We start from the raw sequence: 24,076 nt of genomic DNA on the forward strand, positions 1-24,076 counted from the left end.
ACGGTCACTTCCTGATGGCCTCTTTATTGAGCATTCATCCTGATTTTTTCCACAAAGTTTGTGGAAATTTTACACGACATTGGCTATTCGCTGAGCATTTATTCTGTTTTGTGCACAGAGAGGTTAGATGACATTGAGTCAAGCAAATTGTATCCTACACTTTCCCATCACATTACAAAAAGTCTGGTTTTTTTTGGGGGGGAGTGGCTTTTCTGCACATGAGCTCCAAATCACCTTTTATTGCACAACCGGAATTTGTCAGTATGATTAAATCCCATCCTAAAATAGCGACAGTCTGGTAGTGCCCCTTGACTCCAGAATTCTATCCCAGTAGAAACTTCTGACAGAAGGGAGTAGAAAAAGAGGAAGACCAAACAAGAGATGGTCTGATTCCATAAAGGAAGCCACAGACCTGAACTTACAAGATCTGACCAGGGTGGTTCATGACAGATGCTATTGGAGGTCACTGATTCATAGGGTCGCCATAAGTTGAAATCGACTTGAAGGCATATAAAAACAACAGAAACTTCTGAAAATGTATCCCACTCTCTGTTCCTCCACAGAGACTTTTCAAGTAAATCATAGCATGCTAGGATCTCAGCCAATTGTTATGAAAGCCAGTGGACCTTTCCTCAAAAGATGTTCAAAGTAAATGCCACTCGAATTGTCTTTACTTTCAGTTCCCATGGCCTCCTGGTAGCTGGTGATGGGTACACCCATCTCGCCACTATACTATAAATAATATATTTATGTAAAATTATTCTTGGCACATAATATTTTCCATACCTCATCAATGTGTCCAACAGCTCCGTAGATCTTTGCTGTTTGTCCAATCAGATTTGGGAAACTCTCCCCAATCTCCTTCAGTGTTGGAAGCAAATTGGTCAATACCTCTGGTTCATATTCTGATATTTCTATCAGTATATTTAGGATGATGTCATTATGATGGGGGTCTCTTAGGTGACCAGTTAAAGAGGGAATACATTCTTTGAGCACCTAAAAAATAGAGGGGGAAGGAAGCAGAAATGCTAATCCAATTTTGCTAAAATGTTCTGCTTGTTATTATCTTTAGAGAGAATTCTCAAAGAAGTCAATGAAAGTTCAGCTCAGCACAAGACATATGGGTAGAGTACTGCCTGAGGTTATATATTCATAGATTTAGCATTTCATAATTAAGGAAATCCTTCAGTGTTAAGAAAAGTAGAAAATTCTCAGGTTTCTTCCCTTAGACTAGTATGAAGTTTTATTCGTTTAAAAGAAGTTGGAATTAAGGTCTCCGATGATACAGTAAAAGAATGAATGGCAGAAATTCCCACTGTCCCTGAGGAATCCTTAAAATCCTAGGTCTGATGCCTAGAGCAAATAATGAAATTAGGGAGCCAGACTCTCAGCTGGTTTCAATCAGTGTCAGTCCATATACAGCAATGAAAGGATACAGCGGCTAGGACTCAAAACCTTGACAATATGAGAAATAAGCATTAAGCCACTGTAACAACTATTAAAACAGAACACACCGGCCCAGCTTGGATGATCATTTGAGGTTTCATAAATCATGGCTTATGAAGCTGGGAACAAACATCAAGGCCAATAACTCTTTCTTTTACCCTCCCCTCCTTCTGTTGTACATTGGGTTCAGCACAAAGAACCTGGCTTGTAGTACGGCAGAGTTCCCTGTTATGTATGAACTGGGGAATTCTGGGTTGTCTGTTAACAAAGCAGAAAAATAAGATGGAAGGAGGAGAGTTCTAGGTCCTGATGCTTGTTCCTAGCTTCATAAACCATGGTGTGAACCAGGCCGCTGTTGCAGTAAAAGGCCAGCATTGGCCATGGCCCAAGGAATGTCATAAAAATATTGAAAATTGAAATGCCTTTATGGAACTATACTGACAATGTATACATATGATTTGGTATGTAGAAGTTCTGAAAAATCATGACTTAGGTATTGGAAGTTGTAATAGTGATAGTGTATCTGAACATTTGAAGCCAGTTCAATGTGCCTTTTGCACAATACTCTAAATATTTATGTTTGAGTTTTATGAAAGACATGAATACTATAGGAAGCATATTTTGAATGCCTCCATGAATCCTGTTTGTGATTAAGAGACCAGTGGTTTGGACAGCAAACCACAGAAATATGCAATATCTAAATAGTTAGCAATACACATTAGGCTCATTTATATACTGTGTCCAGATTTGTAAATCTATATACAGTGCCGAAAGGGGAAGAAAAAGGGAAGTGGGATGATTGGGCCAGACTCACGTTATGTCTTCCCAAAAGAAGTCAGCCAGCATCCCATCCCAATTTGAATATTCTCTGGAGTCAGCAGATTCCAGACGTGTCAGATCTGCTTTGTTTTTTACTAAGATCCTAAGATCTACCAACCAGAGCCAGGTGCAAAAAACATACAGTTAGAATTAAAGACTACGATGCATCTAAGGACCTTCTGAGCCCATGAATTTGTTTTCAGTACCAGAATTGAACTGTCTTTCCTACATAAAAATCCACTCCTGGTTAGCTTTCCCCAATTCAGCATCCTAATTTAGTTGGAAAAAGTAATTTTATTGTTGCTATTGTTAAACAACAGGGAGTCAGAAACACTCGATATTGTGCACTCTCTTTGACACTGACACCACCTTAGCACAGGTGGCTGAGTTTGGGAAGCTGCTACTTTAATTTCCTACAAAGGCTACATCAGTGGCATGGACTAAAATTGAAATGGTGGCTCCAAGATGCGCATTGGTACTACATATATACCCAAGGGTAGGGATGAGAAGATCTGTCAATTTTGGTTCTCTCTCTTCCTCATTTTTCCAGTCTTAATTTCAGTTCTCTACATTTCTGCAACAATTTGCAATTTTTTAAAAGAAAAGAATCCTTATGAAAATTCTTTGCTGGGAGACCTCTCAAGCCTAGAGCCTACTTGGTAACCTCTATCCATTTTCTAAAGTGTTAGGAAAGTGTGATTTGTTATTGTATTTTCACTGAAAGTTGTTTCTGTTGTTTTTTAATAATGTTATCTTGTTATTTAAATTTCAAAAATTGTACTGTTTTTATTGATATGCATTTTTATATTTGTGTTTATTTTTTGTGAGCCGCCTTGAGTGCCTCTTGGCCAAAAGGTGGCATAGAAATAAACCATAATAATAATAATAATAATAATAATATCCAGTCCTAGTTCTGGTGAAACTGGAATAAGAATAAGCATTAAGTCACTGTCATCCATGTACACTTGACATCACAAATTAAAAACTTGCTGAGCAATTCTGCATTTAGGTTTTCTTAAAAGTATTTGCTTTTTCCAAGTTTCTGAATGTCTATGTCAAACTTCATCTCATGTTTAGCCTCTGTTCTTCCTCATGGCTGTTTCTAAATTATTACCCCTGCATTCCATGTTCCCAATTATTTTTAAGGAAAGGAAATGTGTTAGCTATCTTCGGTGTGAGTTTGGTTTTGTAAACTTGCATTAGCTGCAGGATATTTACTCTGATAGCAGGTTCAGAGTCCTCTCATGGGGGCATGTGACATTCTGGACACCATATTCACTGACCTCTTGCTGAGTCTACATAATTAGTTCATCCTGTAGTTTTGCTAGTTTTAAAGTGGGACTGACAACTTACAGTACTTTTAAATTGGATTTGTAGGTGATTTATAAAAAACATTTCCTGGGTGGAAGCTGAAGCCAAGAGCTCAAGCCATCATTGTTCATAGTGATATCACTCTGCTGCTCTCCAGTAACCCAATGTTTTAATAATTAACCCAATGTTTTAATTGAACATTTTGGGGTGGATAAAATAAGGTTTGCATTTATATATCATATTTTGTATCCTACTTTCCCCCAATGTTACTGAGGGCAGCATACACTGGCATTATTGCTGCCCTCAGTGTTGTTGTGACCTGCCCTGGGATCTTCTGGTGAAGGATTGGTAATAAATCTAATCATAATCACATCATCTAATTTCACAACAGCCCAGTGAAGTAGGCTAGGCTAAAAGATAGTAAGGTGTGTAAGGCTCCAATAAGCTTCATAGCTGACAAGAGAGGTGAATCTAGCTCTCCCCTGTCAACTCCAGCTCCTTATCTACTACAACCTACTGCTTCTTCAGATTTCACATTGCTTGGTGGTGGTGGTTTTAAAATGCTTTTTGAAATGTCAGATGACATTTTTACAGAGAAGGTCCCAAACAGCTCAGCTCCTATAATGTAGCAAAAAGACATTAACAAGAGAATGGGAATTATGTTGAAAAGGTGTCATGTAACCTAGGCTCCAAACAAAGGCTAAAATGGGTCTCATCGGACTGGAAAGTCTCATTTATAGAAGGAGTTATATTTCCACTGGAACTATATATTTTGAGAAGGTACCCTTGAATGTACTGAAAGGTGGCTATTCAATTCCTGGTTGTGTTTTTTTACAAAGACTGCTACAATAATACTTTATAAACTAGGTATCTTTGAACCTTGTTATAATGCTCTGTACAGTAGGGCCCCACTTTACAATGCTTTGCCTTACGGCACTTCGCTAATGCGGCAGCTTTCAATTAGGGAAAGTCCCCGCATTAAGGCGCTTGTTCCACTTTTACAGCGGTTTTTTTCCGTCACGCGCCATTTTGATGTCATTTTTGCGCAACGTGCCCCATTATCGTCAACGGGTTCTGCTTTACGGCAATTTCTGCTTTATGGCGGCAATCCGGAACGGAACCTGCCATATAAGCGGGGCCCGCCTGTACTTCATAAATGTCCTGCCTGTGAACCATACATGAAAAATGGAATGTTTCTGTTGTGTTATTCATATATTTTGCTTATTCATATTCAGGCAAATGTTCACTGTAATCTGGCTTTAAAAACTACTGAAGCCTTTAAAATATTTATCTTTACTGATGGAAATATAAGAATAGAGTAAGGATTAAGAAGCTTTAATCTGAAGATCACTTGATTATGACAAGCGTAATCCTTTATGCCCTTTTCCTTCTCAAATTGGAAGACCACAACATCAGTCTGCTGGGAGGAAGGGCAGGATATAAATCAAATAATAAAAAATAAATAAATAAGTATAATACTTTTATGTACACCCCATTAAATTTCTCCTGATCCACCAAAGCACCGAATTGGTTCAAATCTCCATTAAAATTGTTTGCAATAACTTTGCTAATCTTGCCAATCATGTTTTGGAAATAATTAAAGTTTATTTGGTAACATTTGTTGAAATTTTATCCAACTCTCTTCAGTGAACTTGTAAACAGCAAACAGCAGTGACAACTATCTGTACTTACTGCACTTTGTTGACTTGTAAGAATTAAATGAATAGAAAGTCTTTATTTTCATAGAAACGAAGCTCCGCTCGCCGCGCAGCTGACGAGCGGGGCATGATTGCAGGTGGGGGTGAAGACGCTGCCCCCGTCTGTTAATGGGGCAACGTCGCGCGTCGCGCCCGTGAGTCAGCGCGATGTGCAGCATAAGGGGCGGGGTCTATAGGCTAATTGAAGTATTTGCAGGTCATGCCTCACAGGACAATGGATTCAGCACTGGTGCGGGAAGGTGCGGGAAGGGAAATAGGTAAGGACAGCTAGGTGGCCCCCTTAGGCACCTTTGGAGGTGATTGGCGGTTCCAGAGGCCTGTCTCTCAGGGCTTTACGGCTCGAGGACAGGATATGGGCTGCTTCTGGGGCCAACTTATCCTCATCTACCCAGGGGTTATACGGCCCTGGGTGGGGATGATGTGGGAAGGCCCCCCTACTCACCTGCAGGGTGTGGCTGGGGTAAAGGGTAAGCAGATGGGCTTGCCCCAGCAGGGGCTGGTCGCCCGAGAGCTGTATGGCAAGCTACTTGCTTATAGACAGTTCCCGCACCTAGGTTTCCCTCTGCAGGTCACTTTAAATTGGGTTTTGTTTACTATAATTTAAATAAAGTGGCCCTTGTTCAACCCAAGCTGACATCTCTGTGTTTTATTTCACCCCTCAACTGCAATTATACAGTTGGGAGGGACCTTGGAGTACATATAGTCCAATTCCTGCTCTGTGCAGGATGTGCAACACCAGATGCTGCAGATGGTTGTCATAAAGATACAATAAGTATTGTCATAAATGTGTATATGTGGTTGCTTGAAAAATGCAACTGTATCTACATTTAGTTAAATGTGTATAAATAAAAAAGGGTAAAATTTAAAAAATATGTATTGAGGGGGAATTCAGAAAAAATCCAGTGTGATAGCTTCAGTGCAAAATAGAGTTCAGTGCAAATATTTTACAACAATTAATCTGTTTAACATATTTAGAGCCTGCTTATATGGTTCTGCTAAACCAGTGGCTTCTAGCATCTGCATAATAATATGCCGGTGAGAATCCCCAGTGTCATATCTTTGGGCTCTGCCAGTGGAAATGGCATTGGGAAACAGTCTTATCCTTGTCTAGTGAATGCAGGTCAGGGATAGGACCATACCCTTGCAATTCCTTTTACCATTCCGCAATTGTATTGCAGAATATCAATGGATAAATGTCATCTCCCCTTCATATTTATCAAGGAAAGCTTTATTTGCATTGGCCCAAATACACATGGACACCATATGGCTTGTACGGCTTAGCAGCTTACGATTTTTATATAATACTTCCTTTTTAATATTAGAAAGTAGGGTCATGCTTTCTATCCAGGAAGCTTCTCATTTTCGAACATGTTGAGGGTCACTGTAGGCATTCTGGCTCACTGCTGGCTCATCCCTTAATTCCTCTCAAGCCCTATCCAGCCATTCTAAATCCCTTACGTGACAAGAGTGGGAATAAATGTGCTAGCTCTGCTTCCCCACCTTGAGTCTCATCACTCTCCAGCCTCTGCAGTGAGGAGCCTGCTCTACTCATGTACCTCTGCCCATGATTTAGAATCCTGGAAAATCAGAGTTCTAAAATGCATGGGAAGCTTAAAAGAACAGAGCATGTTTCGTACTTCAGAAGTTATCTCTCCAGCAGAGGTGATCCGTTCAAATCGTGGAGGGAAACTGGGATGGCAACGGGGAGGTGCAAGACAGCACAATGTCCCCACTTTCCATTAGTATGGGAAGGATGTTTCACATGCAGAAGGTCCCAGGTTCAATCCCCAGCATCTCCAGGTAGAGCTGGAAGGGACCCTTGCCTGAAACCATGGACAGCTGCTGCTAGTCAGTGTAGACAACACTAAGCTAAATGGACCAATGGTCTCATTCAGTATAAGGCAGCTTCCTATATTCCTATGAGTGAATCTGAAGAGTATCTATTTGGATACTCAGTACATTAGCCATTTTCATACAACATATTCAAGTCCTGTGTGTGTGTGTGTATGTGTGTGTGCGGGGAACAGAATCATGCCTACTGGCATTGCTCTCAGCATCTGCTCATTCAGATGAATGCCTGCATAGAGTCTACAGGTGTATGACAGTATGCATACAAGACTCTCTCCAAATGACAAAGAACCCTGGAAAAGCAGGGACCCTAATTGTGAGGAGAGAATCAAATGCATGTAAGCTCTATGCAGATATTTGACTGGACACATGGAGGTTGGGAATAGAGATAGTATATGGGATCCTGCTCTGCCTCACACCAAGCATTGACAATAACACGTGAAAAGGACATTGGGTGATCCAGCTCCTGCCTGTGATGATTCACTCACAAACTCAAGTAATCACTTAATTAATGGAAATATGCATGTGTGAACTGGTACAAGGTAATACCACCATGCATAGGAACAATATTCTGTATTATTATTTTATGTATTATAATACTGAACTCTAATATTTAAAACAGGATCCAGGGCTAGGCCCTGATGAGTTCACACTTAGAAAAACCTCTGACAGCACATATATGTCCCTTTGTTTCCTCAAAGTACTTTTCTCAGATTATTAAAGCAGAAAAAGAGCTTTTATTGCTTCAATTCTTCAAGAGCTTGTATGGCTTCAAAGCAAGAAGAGGTTGTGTTGCTTCATCTCTGCCACCAGGTAAAAGACCCATTTACACCCTTCTAAGGCAAGAATGGAAAACCTGCGGCCCTCCAGATGTCCAACCCTCATCATCCCCAGCCAGCATGTTCAATGGTCAGGGATGGCAGGAGTTTGTTTTTCTTATTTGTTTTTATTAATTAAATGTATATCCTGCCATTCCTCCCAGAAATTGTAGTCCAGCACCACTTGAAAGGGTCACAAGTTCACGCTGCCTACTCCAAGGCCATCTGTTTATGTTTAGTCTCAGATACAAAATCAGTGTTACAGCTGGACACATAATTACAAGCAGCAAATTAGTTAATCCAGCACCAGCTACTGGAAGAAGCTAGCATTTACCACACCAGAGTCAAGTACTAGAGAGAGGGTTTGCTCCCATGTGGAAAATGTCAGCACTCACCATGTGAGGGCATATTCACACAATGTGGTCAGCATGATGCAATTCTGCCAAAGAATGCTCATGCTATTTTTCCATCCCCCCCCCTTTTCTGCCCAATCTCTAAACTGTTTTTTTTAACTCAGCAACGCTTAAATAAAAGTTTAGAGTTCAAGGGGCACCACGTGAAAGGACATAAATTAGAAAAGTGAACAGAATATTTGTGCACACTCCTCTAGAGGAGAGCCTAATCACATGGGCAACCTGACAGTACTGAAAATGTAGCAAAATTACAGACGCCTTTGATTGGTGGCAGCTGGTGGTTCCATGTCAGCAGGGGAGTAGAATCCACTCTGGTTTTAGTTGAAGCACTTTGGACAGCTCCTTGAAAGTTCAGACTAAAATCCAGAGTGGATTCCACTGCTCCACTGTCTGGAGCCACCAGATGCCACCTCCTTTGACTTAACAGCCACATACACTAAGCTGGACAAATACAAATTAATAAATGTTACCTTTGGCTGTTTTTTCTTGGCAACTATAAGCAAAAGCCGCAATAAGTGGTGCTGTTCAGGTTGTTCCAGATGAGACATCAATTTTACCAGATCTTTTAGACGGCTGTTAATCGTCTGTGATTGCTTTTCATACAAACAAGGTAATACACGTAGCAACATGGAATTCCCTATTAAGAATAACAAAAGAGAGTCTGCGTTATTTATCTTGCCAACATGTCATTCACTTTGCAATATCTCTCAAACTGATGAGATAAAGTAATAATGGAATAAGGATTTTATTAGCCATGATTTCTGGGAACAATATTTGTGGGAACTGATGTTTGTGTCAAAACACATAGCTCAACAAAAGAAAAATATATATTGCATCAAGAAACCAAAACATTATCTAATGCAAAATGTGACTAAGTGAGGCAACGTCGCCTTGTGTATGAAGCAAAGCTATTTGAATGTTCAAAAAAATTGGATATTTAATTGAGCACTAAACCACTCGATGAGTGGACTGTTTAAGCATGAAAAGGATGGCAAGCCAATGCATTTTAACTACCGTTTTGCTGGATTTTTTAAAAAACAAACTAAATTAAATAGAAATCTTTAAACAATATTTGGTTTTTTAGAAGTGTAACATTAGCATAAAGGTAAATTGAAATACAACCAGTTAGGATGCAATTTCTGGGGACTAGGGAGTTGGTCAAGTATGGAAAATGAAAGAGAACAAGAAGGACAAAATATTCTCACATAGTTTTGAGAGTGTGTTTAAAGATGTGCGTGCACAATTTAATTTGAAGCCAGGCTTCACAGAGAAATCTATAACATGAAACGCTGTACAGGCTGGCTCTGGAGTGATTGAAGTTCCATGCTGACAACATATGGAAAACATCTGCCTATCACTATATTACATGGTTTCACTCTCTAAATCTTTTAAACATACTGCAAGCCTCTCTGGATTCACTTTCCAGGAAAAAAAGTGCATGCTGGCCTCCTATGCTTTTTTTCATTTAAATTTGCTCACTCTCTTAACATGGGAGACAACCAGGTCACTCATCAGTTGGATGATAGCGAAGTTTCAGACTGTTTAGTAGAAACATCCCCTATTAATACATTCCTTCTCCTCACAACAACCAGCATCTGGAATACCATTTGTATGGTTCCACATCTCCAATACTAAAATTATAACAAACCTTAAAGCCTGTATCACAGCATATAACAAAATCAGAATTACCTTTATGGATGAAAGAGAAATTAATTTGGTTCACATTTTAAATCAAACTGACCTAATTCACAGGTACAAGACTTAAATATTATTATTGTTGTTGTTGTTGTTGTTGTTCCTAAAATTTATATCCTGCCCTTCCTCCCAGCAGGAACACTAAACACTAAAAACACTCTAAAGCATCTTAAAAACAGATTTTAAAATATATTAAAACAAAACATCTTTAAAAACATATTTTAAAAAAACGTTAAAAACATCTTAAAAAGCAATTCCAACACAGACACAGACTGGGATAAAGTCTCTACTTCAAGGGCTTGTTGAACAGGAGGTCTTCAGGAGGCACCAAAAGATAACAGAGATGATGCCTAAATGCAGATTAGAACCCAGTGCACTTCTCCAAATTTTGCAGTACAGGTTTTGGTTTTTTAAAAAAGGCACACAAAAATGTGTATTTTACAGGGGGCAGGGAAATGTATAGAAAAATGTGTATTTTAGGGAGAGATGGACTGAAAAATTTACATAAATTCATATTTTAGAAAAAAAGAATGCATACAAAATGTGCACAATGTAAAAGATTGTTTGTGTCTTTTAAAAAAAAATCTATAAAAAACAGGATGGACCTATGGTCCTCCAAAACCGAATGGGAAGTGGCTGGCTATCCATCCTTTGTTACCTTCCATTAAATGCTTGCACTTGCTTCAGAACTTGGGTTGAATCCAACTAAGTCTTACTCAGAGTAGACTCATTGTAATCAGTGGACCTAAGTTAGCCATAACCAGTGATGTTAACAGGTTTACTCTGATTAGGTTTACTGTGATTAGGCCTTAGTTGGATACAATCCTTTATGTCTGCCGTTAGTTGAAAACCTTTTAAACTAAGGTGTTTTTATTTATTTATTTTACTTATTATTAGATTTATATCCTGCCCTTCCTCACAGCAGGAGCAGGAGTTTTCACAAGAGATGCTTGAAGTGCCCTTTGAATGTCTTGCATTGTTTTTAGATGTTAATGCAATATTCTGATAGTATATTTTCTCCATCATCTGTTTTTCCTGGGATATGGCCTGAAAAATACTGGGAACAGCTTAGGCAGTTTCCTTTCAGTTCTGAATGCTATCCCTGTCTGATTGAGGCAATAATCCTATACCTACTTATTTGGGAGTAAGCCTCATTGAACTCAATGGAACTTCCGAGAATGTATAGGATTGCAGTGTGAATCTCCATGTCTGGGACCTACACGAGACACATCAATTTCTCATTAAACAGATACTAACTTTACCTTATTATTCCTCACAATGTCTGAAAAGGGAAATATAGTATGGTTTAAGCTTGCCACTTGAAACAGCAAGCTGGAGTGCCTACTTGTGAGTAGATTTATTTGGCAAGCTGGAGCACCTTTCCAAAAATAAATGTTTTTTTCAGTTGCACCCCAGCATGCAGTTTCAACTGACAAATTTGTCCCTCATTGCTATTGGTCTTGTCCTTATATGCAGCCCTTTCTGCATGAAACCACAACAGGGCAGTGTTGATGCTGACGTAAGTTTAGAAACTTCATACTCACCTTTTTCTAATATGGGAGGAAGTTATATTAGGAAAGGAGTATGGATGCTATTTTCATTTATGGGGAAATGATGATTAGCAACTCAATAATGTGTTTCTTCAAGATTGTGTCTTGTTCACAGGAACCTGATACTGCATATTTGTCAGGTCCCAGACAGAGGAGTCCTCATCAGAGGAGTCCTCATTGGAGGAAGAGCAGGAGGCTCCAGTCTTGGACCCAGCCTTGGCTCAGGCTCCATCTGTGGGTGGGGGCCAGGATCCTGTGATGAGGCCAGGACAGGCTTTCTGCATCCATAGCAAGTTTGGTCTCTGACATTGAGGCTGAACAGCCACTGAGCCCAAGGGAGAGGTGTTGCCTCCAATGCCAGATGGAGACCCGGCCCATCCGGAGGAGTGCCTGACACAGGCCTGGACTTCCCAGGAATAAACGTCTGGCTGCAGATGATCAATAGGAATCTGCTGAAGTATGGGATGTGGTCCAGTAGCTCCAGCATAAAAACCCCAGTGCTAGGCTGAGAGGCTGCTAGAACAATGTCAATACACCAGCTGTCTAAAGAGTGCCTGTGGATCCCAAAACTGTCTCTTGTCTTGCCTCTTACCTGGGTTGCTTACAGACTGCTTGGCTTCTGACCCCAGACTACTCAGACCCTGATTCTTGCCTGACCCCCTTGGTTTTGAGGTAGACTGATTTCAGACTGACCCTGGATACTGCCCTTGTGCTGCCCTCACTTGCATTTCTGCTGGGGAGTCTCTCACCTCTTTAAGGAGCCTGGTGAGAACAGGACAATATTCACTAGGTTATTCAAATTAAACACTACATACTGAGAAGGATATCTAAATGGTACATCCACATTCAGAGGCAATATGCCTCTGTAAACCAATTGCCATGGATCAAATAGTGGAAGAGGGTCATTACCTTCATGCCTTGCTTGTCAAATTCCTGGAAACAGAGTGCTAGATTTGATGCACCTCTGGTGTGATTCAGCAGGGCTTTTTCTTATGTTCCTAACTATGATTCAAATGCCTGTTTCACATACTACATCCTACAACAATCATTTTGAAGTTTTTGGATGTTACAAACAAAATTGTACATGTTGCATCATTTTGAAGACACGTGTACTATGAACGGTAACTCCCCCACCCTCGTCCTCTTCCACTGTGGGTGGGTGCCTCGCAGTGAAATGTGTGACATCACCAATCTATTTAGTCTAGAAATGTTTGAGTCAGTGGCAGATGGGGAAGGATGGCCTCACAGGTCTGATGGCTATCACATCTTTTTTTTCACATCACAACGAATCAGCCACCACTGCCGACACAGTGACTGGACCAGACACAGGATGCTTCTGATGAAGTAAGATGGAGCCCCCAGCCAGAGGAACTAAACACTCCTTCAGTTTAGTTTTTTGATGGAGAAACTCTACACCTTAACCTATCAGTCCTCTTTGAACCAGTCCATTCCTGTTTCAGCTACCTAAATGAGGTATCTAAGTTTTCTTCTTACTACCAGAATAATACAGAGGGGCTCTCTGGGACTATAGATCTGACATTATCATTATTCACCCATGTTTGTTAAGTCATCATAGTGTGCGAGAATTAATGATATATTTCATACCTACTACTAACAGAAAAGTGAGCATCAACCTGGGATTTCCAATATAACTTTTTTTCCACAGGATGTGAACAGATGTTCATTCTTAAATCAGAGAGGTGCCTTCAGATATAAAACTTGGAAAACAGCTGAGTCCTTGTGAATTAAAAGGTGTGAGGGAAAAGTTGGCTAATGCATTATTCCAGAGGGAAAATGTTTGGCTAATGAATTATGAACATAAAAAAAGGAAACATCTCCTGGTTGCCTAGTCCATCTTTTGGAAACTGTCTATTGATGGTGCTACATAAAAGGTACTTTCAGATGGCCAAATTTTGTCCTGTTGTTGACCCAAGACACTACCACCACTGGGCTTCAATTTCACAGCCTGTGTATTTTGGCAAGATGATTGTCACTAATTGCATAGATGTTCGACATTGATACAGGTTTTGGCAAAGCAGTCACCCATATAATATTCTTGAATTATGAAAACATGAGACTACAGCTGGAAGGAACTCAATGTTATAACAGAAGTGGCTAAACTGCTACAGGGAACTGCTAGATCTTCTGGAGCCAATAGCCTGTTTTATATGTAATCCATGTAAAGGGACTCCACATGATTGAAGGGTTGCACTGATGACTCCATGCCTGGCATGGTGCATACTTGCCCAGCTCTGCTCCCCACCTCCAATGTCCATGCATTGAGTAAAAGTCTGAAGGGGGAGTGGGCTGTACACGCAGAGGCTTCTCCATGCTGTAATCCTATAGAGCCTCTATACCAATAATAGGTGAAGGGGACTACTTTGAGAGCTGCTTCTCACTTTATTTTATTTTATCAGAAATGTTCATGATCCTGTTCTGTTTGCACAATTCAAATTTGGCATGGGGTGCATATATTTTGTACTCAATGGATTGTATCCAGCAGTAGTTGTACTCAGAATAGACCCACTGAAATTAATGGACATGACTTAGGTTCATGAATTTCAATGGGACTATTCTAATTTTGGATATAACCCATGTATTTTTACTAAAGAACAAACCATGATCTCAGGAGTTCCCTCTTAATAGGAAGCATCCATCCTACAATGATTAATCATTAATGCATTATATACACATCAGTCGACCTTTATACCACTTGCATGGTAATCCACTAACAGGTCTTCTGTTTGCTGCCAGCTTGGGACTGAAAAAACAGTGGAGAGAGGAACTATATTATATGGCTAATAGGTGGCATTTGGCGTGAAGAGTCAGGGTCAAATTTGATGCAGCATTAATTGCATGAATGAATGCAATTCAAGTGTACATCTTTCGCTATGTAAATAGCAGCTTTGGGGAATCCAGAGTAATCTCGAGGCCAGGGGAAGTAGGGAGGGGAAGTTTCTTTCCCTACCTCAGTCTTTTTGACCAAGAAAATAGCCCCTCTGAAGCTACTATTTACATTGCAAATTTACAAGCAAATTGCCAATGTTTTGAGGAGGCATGATGTAGTAGTAATGAGGGACTTCAATTATCCCGATATCTGTTGGGAGACACATTCTGCCAAACATGGCCCCTCCAAGAAATTTCTGACTTGTGTTGGAGATAACTTCCTCCTACAGAAAGTGAAGGAAGCAACCAGAGGATCAGCTATCCTGGACTTGACTCTAACCAATAGAGATGATTTGGTGGATGAAGTGACAATTACGGGAATTCTGGAGGAAAGTGACCACACCATACTTGAATTCTTGATTTTAACAGAAGCAAAAGCTGAGAGTAGCCATATGCGCACTCTGGACTTCAGGAAAGCTGATTTTAATAAACTCAGAACAATTTAAGTATGGTTTCATGGCAAGTGAACCTAATGAGAAAAAGAGTCCAAGATGGGTGGGTTTCTAAAAAAGGAAATTCTAAAGGCGCAATGGCAAGCAATTCCAACAAGGAAAAAAGGGGGGAAACAGCAGAAGAAGCCAATGTGGCTTTACAAAAAGCTTAGAGATGATCTGAAAACAAAAAGGGACACATACAGGAAGTGGAATAAAGGCCGGGCCGCAAAGGAAGAGTACAGGCAGGTATCATGGAATTGCAGGGATGGCATCAGGAAGGCTAAAGCTGAGATTGAGCTGAGGTTAGTGAGAGATGCTAAAAGCAACAAAATGCTTTCTTCAGGTATGTCCATAGTAAAAGACAGAGAAAAGAAATGGTGGCACAGCTACTCAATGAGGATGGCACAATGATAACAGATGACAAAGAAAAGGCAGAAGTGCTCAATTCCTACTTTGGCTGTCTTCTCCCAAAAAAGGGTCTATGACCCTCCTGGGAAACATGAAGTAGAAGGGGCAGGATTGGAGCGTGAGATTGATAGACAAATATTCAAGGAATACCTAATCACTTTGAACGAGTTCAAATCGTCAGGACCCGATAAACTGCATCCTACAGTATTGAAGGAACTGGTTAAAGAACTCTCAGAACCGCTGTCTATTATCTTTGCGGAATCATGGAGGACTGGTGAAGTGCCGGATGACTGGAGGAGAGCTAATGTCCCTATCTTCAAAAAGGGCAAGGAGGAGGAAATGGTGAACTACAGACCAGTGAACCTAACATCAATCCCTGGAAAAACTCTGGAACAGATTATAAAGCAGTTAATCTGTAAGCACCTTGAAAGCAATGCAGTGATTACTAGGAGCCAATATGGATTTATGAAGAACAAATCCTGCCAAACTAATCTTATCTCATATTTTGATTGGGTAACCTCCCTGGTAGACTGTGGGAATGCTGTGGACATAATATATCTCGACTTCAGCAAAGCTTTTGACAAAGTGCCCCATGATATTCTGATTAGCAAGCTAGCTAAATGTGGGCTGGGTGGAACAACTATCAGTCGGATCCACAGTTGGCTCCAGAATTGTACTCAATGAGTGCTTATCAATAGTTCCTTCTCAATCTGGGCGGAAGTAATGAGTGGGATACCACAGGGCTCGGTCCTGGGCCCAGTGCTCTAACATTTTTATTAATGATTTGAATGAGGAGGTACAAAGTATGCTTATCAAATTTGCAGATGATACAAAATTGGGGGGGCATAGCTAATACCATGGAAGACAGAAACAAAATTCAAAGGGATCTTGATAGGCTGGAGCATTGGGCTGAAAACAACAGAATGAAATTCAACAGGGATAAATGCAAAGTTCTACACTTAGGAAAAAGAAACCAAATGCACAGTTATAAGATGGTGGATACTTGGCTGAGCAATACGACATGTGAGAAAGATCTTGGAATTGTCATTGATCACAAGCTGAATATGAGTCAACTGCAATGTCGCTGCAAAAACGGCAAATGGTATCTTAGGCTGCATTAACGGTATAGCTTCCAAATCACGTGACATATAAGTTCCCTTCTATTCATCACTGGTTAGGCCTCATCTTGAGTACTGCATCCAGTTCCAGTCTCCGCACTTCAAGAAGGATGCAGACAAACTGGAACAGGTTCAGAGTAGGGCAACAAGGATGATCAGGGGACTGGAAAAAAAGTCCTATGAGGAGAGACTGAAAGAACTGGGCATGTTTAGCCTGGAGAAGAGAAGACTGAGGGGAGATATGATAGCACCCTTCAAGTATATGAAAGGTTGTCACATAGAGGAGGGCCGGGATCTCTTCTCGATCGTCCCAGATTGCCGGACACGGAAAAATAGGCTCAAGTTGCAGGAAGCCAGATTTTGACTGAACATCAGGAAAAACTTCCTAACTGTTAGAGCCATACGACAGTGGAACCAATTACCTAGAGAGGTAGTGGGCTGTCCGACACTGGAGACATTCAAGAGGCAGCTGGACAGCCATCTGTTGGGAATGCTTTGATTTGGATTCCTGCATTGAGCAGGGGGTTGGACTTGATGGTGTTATAGGCCCCTTCCGACTCTACTATTGTATGTATATATGAGTTCAAGAAAAAATCCAGCTAGTTTCAATTGAGAGTAGCTGAGCCCTCATAAGCTGTGTGCTTTGGCTTTGCTCAGACAATACCTGAAAGCTGGATTGTTTCATCTGCCAGAAGCTTGGATTAGAAGCACTTTAGATTTATATGCCACTTTTCCACAAAAAAGTGTACAAAGCTGCTCACAATATACAGAAAACATAGGAATAACAATTCATTCAAAAAGAATGTATCAGCAGGAAATCAAACATTTCCATGTTTAATATCCCCTGGCTGTTGGATAGGTGTGTGGGGAGAATAGGGGCAGTGCCCCCCTAGAGGATTTTGGGCAGGAATTGTCTTCCTTTTATTTGTGACATGGCAGACAATGACAACCTTCATTTAAAGTATGACACCTTGTTTTAAGGACAGGAGCAATTTAAGAATAGGATCCTCTGAAAAATGCAATGAGTAAGGCAGTGCGAGTGCACAACAAAAGCCTCATTTGAAAGAGCCCTCAAAACTGCTCACACAAATTTTTCCTTAACTGAGGGTGGATTTTTCATGATCACAATCACCCTATAATTACTTAAGTGATCCTGAAAAAATTAGCCTGTATATTGACATGACCCTTGAAGGGTTAGATACTAGAACTTTATATTATGGGCTACAGTTAGACTACACCCCTTAGATTTTCCTTTGTTCTGCTTTTCATTTTCTTTTGTGTTCTCTACCCAGCCAGCAATAAAGAAGAATGTTTGTTTACCTGCAGTAAGAAGTAAGAGTTTGTTTACTCTGCAGTTATGATAATGAATAGAGCAGGATTTTGCTTATTGTAAAAGGGTGGAAAAAAGAGAAAACAAAGTGATCTGGAAAAAATGGCTATCCTTTATTCCTTTAAAGCACTCACAATTCATACTCACAATGCTTTTTTCCCTTTCTTTTCTTGAGTACTTGATGGCAAAGGATGAAAACAGCCCTAGAGAAACAGGAATATCCCTGCGTACACTAGAGTAAAAGGCCTTCTCTCTATTCCACCAGTTAAAACAGCTAGACTGGTGAGAACTAGGGAGAGGGCTTTTTCAATTGTGGCCCCCACTTTGTGGAATTCCCTCCCAAATGATCTCCACCATGCCCCTTCTATGATGAGCTTCCGCCGGGCCTTGAAGACCTGGCTCTTCAGGCAGGCTTTTGGGGTGGGTTAGGTTTTATTATTATTGTTGAGATTTTTAATATTTTAATGTATTTGTATGTTTTTATTTTGTACGTTGCCCAGAGTGGCTGGACAACCAGCCAGATGGGCGACTAATAAATTTAATAAATAAATAGGTAGGTAGGTAGGTAGTTGGCTGGCCACTAGGGTTACCAGGTCAGAAGCATCCCAAACCCTGAGATTTCAGGGGTGGGCCCTAGTGATGTCATGGGGTCATGCCCTAGTGATGTCATTAAGCATGATACATTAAGCATCAACCATAGTTGCTTGGAGCATACCACTCAAACAAAAAAAATCTGTGATTGGATATTAAGATAGAAATCTTAGCTAAATGAGGGTATTTCCAGGTCCAGCTGAACTGCTGGGATCATTCCTTCTCACTTGCTTAGACAGGCTGGGTAAGGAACATTTAATCTAGCCTACTTGCTTCTGGCAAGAAGGGTTTAAATGCCCTCAGGCCAGGCCGGTCATCAGAAGGCCATTGCTGGAAGAAAGCCTAATTTTGTGGAGATGTTAGATGGGAGCACTCAGGAGTAAAGATGGATGCCACTGAAGGCTGCAATTCTAAACACATTTACTAAGGGACTAAGCCGAATAGAACTCAACAGGATGTATTTCTGAATAGATATTGTTAGGATAGTACTGTTGGTAAGGCTTGACTAGGGATCCTCTGAAACATATCCATAACAAAGCATTGTTGGCAAGCTCCTGCCTGGAATGCCCTGCCTACCTTTTAACATGGCTGCTCCAAACGTCTTGACCTTTCACTGCAGAGAGAGGTTTGAGAAATGAGTAAGAGTAAGAAAATTTTCTGCCCTTTTCTGCCTACTCTGTGGGCTGCTATAAACTCACTTTGACAGCCAACCCAATTTCAGTGAGTAATAACTGACAAAGAAAACACATGTTTTGTTCTACCTTCATAATTGCAGCAACACTTTCCAGTATGTGAACTGTCTTTTACTACCATTGGGCAAGAAATAAACTGTCTTGCACCAACAAGGTGCATCATCAGTGGGTTTAAGGGGGTTGAGCTGAGTGCATGGAACCACTGTTGTTGCTTCTATGGATGTAAGGGAGTGAGGTAAAGGTAAATGAAAAAGAAAAATACAGTGATGATTTCCTAAATGCAATACCATACCAACCACAAGATTCCTATGAGTAAGAAAGAAAACTCAGCATCCCACAACCAGTGAGGGTTCATAACCAAAACAAAAGAAATCCTGGCAGCCAGTCAGCCAAGGTCACAGAAATCCCCATGCAGCACAACCTGACTTGGGGGCTACAGTTAGTGCAGAATGCTGTGGCACTATTGCTGACATGAGTGAGACTCTATCAGCACATAATACCTCTGCTCTGAAATCTGCACTGGTTATTGATTTGCTACCAGGCCAAATTCAAGGTGTGCTTTCCATGTTAAGGGTTCCACATAGTACTTGTTCTGTTCTTGTCGGAAATCAGTCCTTTAGTGTGGCAGTACCTACTCTTTGGAACTCCCTGCCTATTTCCATTAGGCAGCCACCTTCATTGTAGTCATTCTGGCACCTGCTAAAAACAGAAGCTGCTATGTTTGTTATCTGTTTTTAACTCATTGTTGGTTTTATTATTTTGAATGTTTTTAAACACCTGTCTTTAACTGTTTTTGCCAATAATGTTATTCTTTTAATTCCTTCTATAAACCGCTCTGAGGGTTTTTTGTTTTTTTTTACAATAAAGCGGTATATAAATGTTATAAATAAAATACATAAATACATGTTGGAGTCACTCTGGCCCTTGGGTCTTTTTCCTCTTTTATACCTAGTCAGGCCATTTGGTACCATCTAGCTCAGTACTGATGACATGGACTAACATTGGGTCTCCAGGATTCCAAGCAATCCAGAGATTGAACTTTGGACCTTTGCATGCAAAGCATGTGCCCTACCACTGAGCTACAGCCCTTTAGTATCTTTTAAAAAAAAATTTGCAATTCACTAATGACTGCACAGTATACTAGGGCAGATCCACACCATGAATTTAAACCACATTCAACATACATTTGAAGCACATGAATCCCACCTCAGAATCCTGAGAACTGTAGTTTGTTAAAGGTGGTGGGAACTATAACTGTGAGGGAGAAATTATACTTCCTAGGATTCTTTGGGGGAAGTTATGCGCTTTAAATGTGAGTTGGAAGTGCTTTAAATGTATTGTGTGGATCTACTTCATAAATTTTGTCTTCATGTAAATTGTTTTAATTAAATTTTTAAAATGAAAATGAGCTAGAAAGTTTACTGGGTGACCATGGGCTGCTCACCATCTCTCAGCCTAATCTGCCCCTCAGCATGAAAACAACAGAGGGGGACCATGACTACCCCAAGGAAGAAGGGCACAAAATGTAAAGGAAATAATAATTTAGAACCATAGTGTGAAATCAGATACATATCAAGACATAGTATGAAGAAATATTTATATAATGAATGTCAAAGATGTTTATTATTTACACAACCTGTAAAGACATTTATAGTGCAATCCTATGCATGTTTACTCAGAAGCAAGTCCAATGTATTCGGTGGGGCTTACTCAGACAGGGAAGCATGCAGAGGACTGCAATTCACTGATCAGGAACTTCACTGACCCAATCCAAAATTCAGAATCATGCCACTTCAAGCTGTTTTGCAACTGTTTTATTCTTGTTTTGTAGTTACTGGATTTTAACTGGCTTTATTTCTTGTTGTGAGGTGCCTTGGTTTCCAACCCTATCTCACAGGGTTGTTGGAAATATTCCATATGCACACACACTGGAGATGTAAAAATACATACACCCCATATAATAGTTTATTGTCAAAACCATTTAGCCATTGCACAACCTTTTTTTAAAAAAAGTATTAGTTTTCTGCCAAATAAAAGCAGTGACTGATTTTCAGCACAATCCTAACAATTTCTACTCAAAAGTAAGTCCTACTGAATTCAATGGGGTTAACTTTCAGGTATGTGGAATTAGCATTGCAGCTTTACTCCCAGAAAAGCTTCATATTGGGAAAGTTTTCAAAACAGGTTAAGAATAAGACAAATAATAATAATAATAATAATAATAAAATTTAATTTATGTGTCGCCTATCTGGCCGATGGCCACTCTAGGCGACGTACATGTAAACAGTTAAAACACAATGTGATAAAATACATTAATACAATATATAAACAATACAGCAGCAACAACAATATTAGTGCAGGGTAAGAGGCATTTCAGTCACAAAAGTTAACCCTCCCTGGAAATCCCAAAGGCCTGTTGAAAGAGCCAGGTCTTTAAGGCTTTATGAAATACATTTAGGGAAGAGGCGTGCCATAGATCTTGTGGGAGGGAGTTCCAAAGGGTGGGGGCCGCCACTGAGAATGCCCTCTCTCTAGTTCCCGCCAATCTAGCTGTTTTTGTCAGCGGGATTGAGAGAAGGCCCTGTGTGGCTGATCTTGTCGGGCGGCATAATTGGTGGCGTTGAAGGCGCTCCTTTAGATAAACTGGGCCGAGACCGTGTAGGGATTTAAAGGTTAATACCAACACCTTGAATTGGGCCTGGAAGACAACTGGAAGCCAGTGTAGATCGAACAACACTGGTGTGATGTGATCCCGGCGGCGACTATTCGTAAGTAGTCGAGCCGCCGCGTTTTGTATAAGTTGTAGTTTCCGGACCGTTTTCAAGGGTAACCCCATGCAGAGCACATTACAGTAATCCAATCGAGAGGTGACCAGGGCGTGTACTACCAGTGGGAGCTGATGAACAGGAAGGTAGGGTTGCAGCCTTCGTATGAGGTGTAGTTGATACCAGGCTGCCCGGCTCACTGCCGAAATCTGAGCCTCCATGGACAGCCTGGAATCAAGCACAACCCCAAGGCTGCGGACCTGGTCCTTCAGGGGTAGACTCACCCCATTGAACTTCAGGTCAACATCTCCCAACCTTCTCTTGTCCCCCACGAGTAGCACCTCGGTCTTATCGGGGTTCAACTTCAGCTTGTTCCTTCCCATCCATCCACTCACAGATTCCAGGCACTTGGACAAGGTCTCCACAGCCAACTCTGGTGAAGATTTAAATGAGAGATAGAGCTGAGTGTCATCCGCATATTGGTGACACTGCAGCCCAAATCTCCTAATGATTGTCCCCAGCGGCTTCATATAAATGTTAAATAGCATGGGAGAGAGGATAGAGCCCTGTGGCACACCACAATTGAGAGGCCAAGGGTCTGAAACCTCCTCCCCCAATGCTACCTGTTGGTACCTATCGGAGAGAAAGGAACGGAACCACTGTAATACAGTGCCTCCAATTCCCAATCCCTCCAGGTGCTGTAAAAGATACTGTGGTCGACAGTATCAAAAGCCGCTGAGAGATCGAGGAGGACAAGAAAGGTGAATTCTCCCCTATCTAATGCCCTCATATCATCTACCAGAGCGACCAAGGCTGTTTCAGTTCCGTGACCAGTCCTGAAACCCGACTGGTATGGATCCAAGTAATCCGTTTCATCCAAGTGTGTCGACAACTGGTTGGCCACCACTCGCTCAATGACCTTGCCCAAGAATGGTAGGTTCGAAATTGGGCGAAAGTTATTGAAAACTTGGGGATCCAAGGAGGGCTTCTTTAAGATGGGCTTTACAATTGTCTCCTTGAAGGCTGATGGCATCACACCCTCTTTCAAGGATGCGTTTACCACGGCTTTAATCCCCTTGCCCAATTTCTCTCTGCAGCTCATAAGGAGCCACGATGGGCAAGGATCAGTTAGGCAAGTGGTTGGGTTCACAGTCGAAAGCACCTTGTCCACATCCTCAGAAGGGAGAAGCTGAAACCGATCCCAACTTACCGGCATGAAACTGGCCAACTCTGGTTCACTTACTGTATCCACGGCGCACGGGATCGAGCTCCGTAAGTGTTCGATTTTATTGGCGAAGTGCTTTGCCAATATGTCACAGGAGGCCTTTGACTGTTCCAAGGGTTCCTGGGCAACTGGACCGACCAGGCTTCGAACCACCTGGAACAGCCTCCTGGGACAGCACTCCGCAGACGCAATAGAGGCAGCAAAGAAAGCCTTCTTTCCTGCCTTTATTGCCACTTGGTAGGCAGCTACTGCTGCTCTAACCTGTGTCCGGACATCTTTGGAGCGGGATTTCCGCCACCGGCGTTCTAGTTGTCTCACCTCCTGTCTCAGAGTAGGCAACCGTGGTGTATACCACGGTGCTAACTGAGTTCTATTCAGGGGGAGAGGACGTTTCGGAGCCACCCGGTCTAATGCCCTGGTGATCCCATCATTCCACTCCCTCACCAGGGTTTCGACCGGGCAACCTTCAGCAGGTTCCAAATCCCCTAGCGCAGTCAGGAATCCATCTGGATCCATCAGGCACCTGGGGCGGACCATTCTAATGGGTCCTTCGCCCCTGCGGAGGGGGCGTGGCATTGAGAAGTCTATGTTTACCAGGTAGTGATCTGACCATGACACAGGGGTGGAATAAACCACTCCCAACTTCAGAGCACTTCTCTCCTCTCCCAGGACAAACACAAGGTTGAGAGCATGACCGGCTACATGGGTGGGCCCAATATTACTAAGGTGCAGTTCCCAGGAAGCCATGGTTTCCAGGAAATCCCGAGGGGCTCCAGTGAGAGTGGTCTCGGCATGCACGTTGAAGTCACCCAGCACTAACAATTCTGGGGACAACGCCCGTACAGCCGAGACCACCTCCAGCACCTCGGCCAGGGAGTCTGCTGTGCAGAGGGGTGGGCGGTACACTAGCAGGATCCCCAAACTGCCCTTCGGGCCCAACCTCCAGTAC

At 41.5% G+C, this 24,076-nt stretch overlaps 1 protein-coding gene across 15 annotated transcripts in view; it reads right to left on the bottom strand.

Moving 5' to 3' along the window:
- VEPH1 (ventricular zone expressed PH domain containing 1) overlaps positions 1-24,076 on the bottom strand; it is a 232,580-nt gene that overhangs the window by 133,306 nt on the left and 75,198 nt on the right. For all 15 annotated transcript variants that reach the window (XR_009764114.1, XM_061637145.1, XM_061637143.1 and 12 more), the window contains 2 exons: positions 8,844-9,010; positions 787-996 (listed from right to left, as the gene is read on the bottom strand). Coding sequence is in view for 14 of the 15 variants with exons in the window: in XM_061637145.1 (XP_061493129.1) it covers positions 787-996; positions 8,844-9,010 (377 nt within the window). In the remaining variant the exon portion in view is untranslated. The remainder of the gene's footprint in view (positions 1-786; positions 997-8,843; positions 9,011-24,076) is intronic.

This window comes from Rhineura floridana, chromosome 7 (genome assembly GCF_030035675.1).
Source record: "Rhineura floridana isolate rRhiFlo1 chromosome 7, rRhiFlo1.hap2, whole genome shotgun sequence".
Lineage (NCBI taxonomy): Eukaryota > Metazoa > Chordata > Lepidosauria > Squamata > Rhineuridae > Rhineura > Rhineura floridana.